At 47.2% G+C, this 4282-nt stretch overlaps 1 protein-coding gene across 1 annotated transcript in view; it reads left to right on the top strand.

The window, feature by feature from the left end:
- Window positions 1–2457: 2457 nt before the first annotated feature.
- pygma (phosphorylase, glycogen, muscle A) overlaps window positions 2458–4282 on the top strand; it is an 11813-nt gene continuing 9988 nt past the window's right edge. The window contains exon 1 of the mRNA XM_017041873.2: window positions 2458–2820. Within this exon, the coding sequence (XP_016897362.1) occupies window positions 2578–2820 (243 nt within the window). The 5' untranslated portion in view covers window positions 2458–2577. The remainder of the gene's footprint in view (window positions 2821–4282) is intronic.

Below are 4282 nucleotides of genomic sequence, written 5' to 3'. Positions count from 1 at the left end.
CTGGACCTGGAGCCAGAGGTTGGACAACATCCTGACCAGTCCTCCTTCAGTCCATCACAGATTCACAAACAACCATTCTCACGTGTCTAAAGCTAACGTGCTAATAACACACATTATAAAACGTGCTAATAACACACACTACACTTTAACCAAAGTAGAACCAGTCCTGACCCAGTCCTGACCCAGTCCTGACCCAGTCCATGTCAACAGACACGGAGCTGCCGACGCGTCTTTAATTAAAAGTCTCCATGTCCTACAGAACAAAGTGATGGTTCATCACAGTCAGTCATAACCAGGTTGTTGGTCTCACTGGCTGACAGTCTTCTGAGTAACAGTTTCATCATCCACCCATCACTGCTGCACCACCACCACCACCACCATCAGGCCCATTCATCCATTCCATCAGTCACTCTGGTGCTGAGTCGACCCAACAGCCACCATGACGTCCGTATCACGGCGTGGCGTTCAGAGAGCCGTCACTTTGGTTCTCCCTCATCGGGAGGCTGACGCTTCCCCGCGTCGACGGAGCTGCTTTTGCGCCGCAGAGAAATGAAGAAATTGCATCTTTTTTTGTTTCTTTTGCATCAGACACCCCATAATTTCCTTGTCAACATTCATCGAAACCACTGGGAAAATCCACTACAGCCAGAAACTGAGGTGACACTTAAGTCTTTCAGTCCGGCTTTTAACCAATTTGAGACGAGAGACACATCTCCAGTCTTTTGACAAGACGAAATTCACTCACATTAGCGCCGCTGCTCAGTGGAGGAGACTCAGCAAACACCGACTCTGTGTGAGTGTGTGTGTGTGTTTCTTTGAATCTTTGTAATCATATACAAGTGTTGTCTGCCGGCTCCTGCTGACATTAAGAAGTTATGCCTTTCAAATATCACGGCCTTTGGGACTGGGTCAGAGCTACTATTTATAGAAGGTCAAGGTTTCATGATAGTTTGGCTGCGACTGAGTGAGGCCTGAAAATAGAGCGTGTTTAAGCAGCAACGCTGCAGCTGAGGTTTTTGTGTCTCCTCCTGCTACAGGCTTGGAACAGATGTGATCTGCACACAAACTCAGGACGAGCTGCTTACTCACACAGAGCTGCTGCTGCTGGTGGAGGAGCAGCAGCAGCAGCAGCAGCAGCAGCAGCGTGAAAATGTGAAACACTGCATTACTGTTGTTTCAGAGGTTCTGCTGCTGCTGCTGCTGCTGAAACAGGGCCGCAGGGTGGAGCAGTGGTGGCTGCTGCCTCAAAGCAAGGTCACAGGTCTGAGTCCCAGTTCAGACAGATGGCTCCTCTGGGTTTGTACATTATTCAGGACGGGGGATTTAATGTGTCAATTTGTTGAATTCCAGAGCCAGACCAACGTGTGCCACTACTGCAGTACCTGTCAATCACAAGCCTTTATTTTCATTAAATATTCTCCAGGATTAGACTGACAGTTAAAACAGATTCTCAAGATTTTTATTATGTACTTGTAGTTGATTAAATATAATTAATACTAAATGCATTATTATTCAATATTAGACCAGAGCTAACGTTAGCTACAACAGTCCTGGTACAGACCCCAGAGCTAACGTTAGCTACAACAGTCCTGGTACAAACACCAGAGCTAACGTTAGCTACAACAGTACTGGTACAAACCCCAGAGCTAACGTTAGCTACAACAGTACTGGTACAAACCCCAGAGCTAACGTTAGCTACAACAGTACTGGTACAAACACCAGAGCTAACGTTAGCTACAACAGTACTGGTACAAACCCCAGAGCTAACGTTAGCTACAACAGTCCTGGTACAGACCCCAGAGCTAACGTTAGCTACAACAGTACTGGTACAGACACCAGAGCTAACATTAGCTACAACAGTCCTGGTACAGAAACCAGAGCTAACGTTAGCTACAACAGTACTGGTACAAACCCCAGAGCTAACGTTAGCTACAACAGTCCTGGTACAGACCCCAGAGCTAACGTTAGCTACAACAGTCCTGGGACAGACACCAGAGCTAACGTTAGCTACAACAGTCCTGGTACAGACCCCAGAGCTAACGTTAGCTACAGTTCTACATTAGTCTCTCAGCAGGTGAGGGTGAACTTCTGATTTTGCATAAATCATTATTTGTGTTTTGTGTCTGATAATGTCATTTATACTGCATCAACAATGCATCACATAAATTCATTAAATATTAATCCATCTTTTTCCAAACACTGAGAGTGAAGAACACGACAGACAATATAAATTAAGTTCAATTTTCCCCAACAGGTGCTTATTTATGCAAACAGTACAAACTGAGACAGAAGAAACAAACACCACGCCACATTTTCTGTTACCATGGTGAAAAATTACCTCGGCCTCAACACACTGTTCCACCCTTCTCCTAACACCCCCCCCCCCCCCCCCCCCACCCTCTGCTACATATTCAGAGTGGAGTCTATAAATAACTGCCCCCGTGTGTGTGCGGCGGCGCCCCCTCTCAGTGTGTGTCTGGTCCTGCTGGTGTGTGTCCCCCCGCTGCTGCCTGTTCACCCACTGTTTACACTGGTCCACCCTGGTCAGAGCCCTGAGCTCCGTCATCTCCAGCCACCATGTCTCGACCCCTGTCCGACCACGACAAGAGGAAACAGATCTCGGTGCGAGGTCTCGCCGGCGTTGAGAACGTGTCGGACCTGAAGCAGAACTTCAACCGGCACCTCCACTTCACCCTGGTCAAGGACAGGAACGTGGCCACCAGGAGGGATTACTACTTCGCCCTGGCCCACACGGTGCGGGACCACCTGATTGGCCGGTGGATCAGGACCCAGCAGCACTACTACGAGAAAGACCCCAAAGTAAGTCCTGACTTTACTGAGGGCGATCAGACGCAAACACTGCCATAAAACAGTACCAGTACCACATCGTCAGAGTGAATGCTAACAGGTACAACTGTGACACGCTGTATATTTGTGACAGAATACATGATGGAGCTCCAGGTGCTCTAACAAGAAAAGGTCAATCACTGGCATTAATATTTAACGGCGGAACAGTTTGGCACCCAGGGGGCGCTGAGGTCTGCTCACAGTGTCCTCACTGTTTCCATTACCCTCCAGGCCTCTCACCTTGACTCTGTTCTTAACTACACTTCTGACAAACCTGCCACTGCACTCATTTTCTTGCCCTTTAGGAAAAAAAAAAACGGTCTTAAGTCTTAACGGAAGCTCCTCCGAATTTGGTTCAAACCCAGCAGCACCTGAATGCATGACCTTCTGGTACCAGGTGGAGCCCTGATTCTGTCTAGATGATACAGTTACGTCGACGAGATTGCAGCGACATCAACACCAAAAAAAAAAAAAATGATTTCAACAGATTTTGTTTCGTGTGAACAAGTTTTCCTAGATGCCAAAGGTCCAATCATCTTCCAGTCTCATACCCGGCCGTGACATTTAAACTTCAGCCTCTCTCCTCTGACAGTGTGTTGAAACCCTAGACCTCGGCCTGACCCTCTGTTGACCATAAAGCTCAGACCGTCACTTGTGTCATTTGAGCTGGTGTCTTGAAGGGCACCTGGGTTCATCTCCTGCGCTGCAGTAACGGCTGCAGAGGCACAATAGAAAAGGCAGCAACAAAAACACAGCTGTGAAGTCCTTCTCTGAAAATGTCAGAGTCAAGTGTCTGCAGTTCCAACAAACGGCTCAGGGTCAGGGAGAAGCTCAGCCTCGGTGACACCCACTCATGCCACCGTTCATTTCTCTTGTAAATAAAACAGGACACTTTATTTCCTCCTCTTTGTCCAGGGGAGGGAGCGCCCTCTCCAGGACAGTATTTTTCTCTTTACTCTTTCCAGAAACTGAAAATCAGCAGAAACCTCAGATTTAGAAACCTTTCAGACCTGACTGCGTCTCCGTCTTCTGACTCAGTGGACCTAAAGGTCAACTCCTCAAAGGTCACCCCAGAACACGAGGACGATGTTCAGAGACATCAATCTGACCCGACTCAAATCAAATTTAACCGTGAGGTGATTTTCCTTTTTTTTTTTAAAACATTATCATGACACGAGGTCTGATTTAAGGAGCTCCACATCAGAATGTTCCGGAGCCGGGACCTGAAGATAAGGTGTTTGAACACGTCGGTCCCGTTTCCTTCAGTAGAACCCATTAACGACTCTGTGATTCAGTTCTTCTTTAGTCAAATTAATTATCATTTCACACATTCATCTGAAATATATCATTCTGACCTTTACAGCGACCTCTACAGGAGCTATTTTTGCCTGGGTCCAAATGTTACTGTTACGCAATACCTTAAAGCCAACTCCCA

This window comes from Cynoglossus semilaevis, chromosome 19 (genome assembly GCF_000523025.1).
Source record: "Cynoglossus semilaevis isolate Cse_v1.0 chromosome 19, Cse_v1.0, whole genome shotgun sequence".
In the NCBI taxonomy this organism is placed as follows: domain Eukaryota; kingdom Metazoa; phylum Chordata; class Actinopteri; order Pleuronectiformes; family Cynoglossidae; genus Cynoglossus; species Cynoglossus semilaevis.
This window is presented reverse-complemented; position numbering and strand designations above follow the sequence as displayed.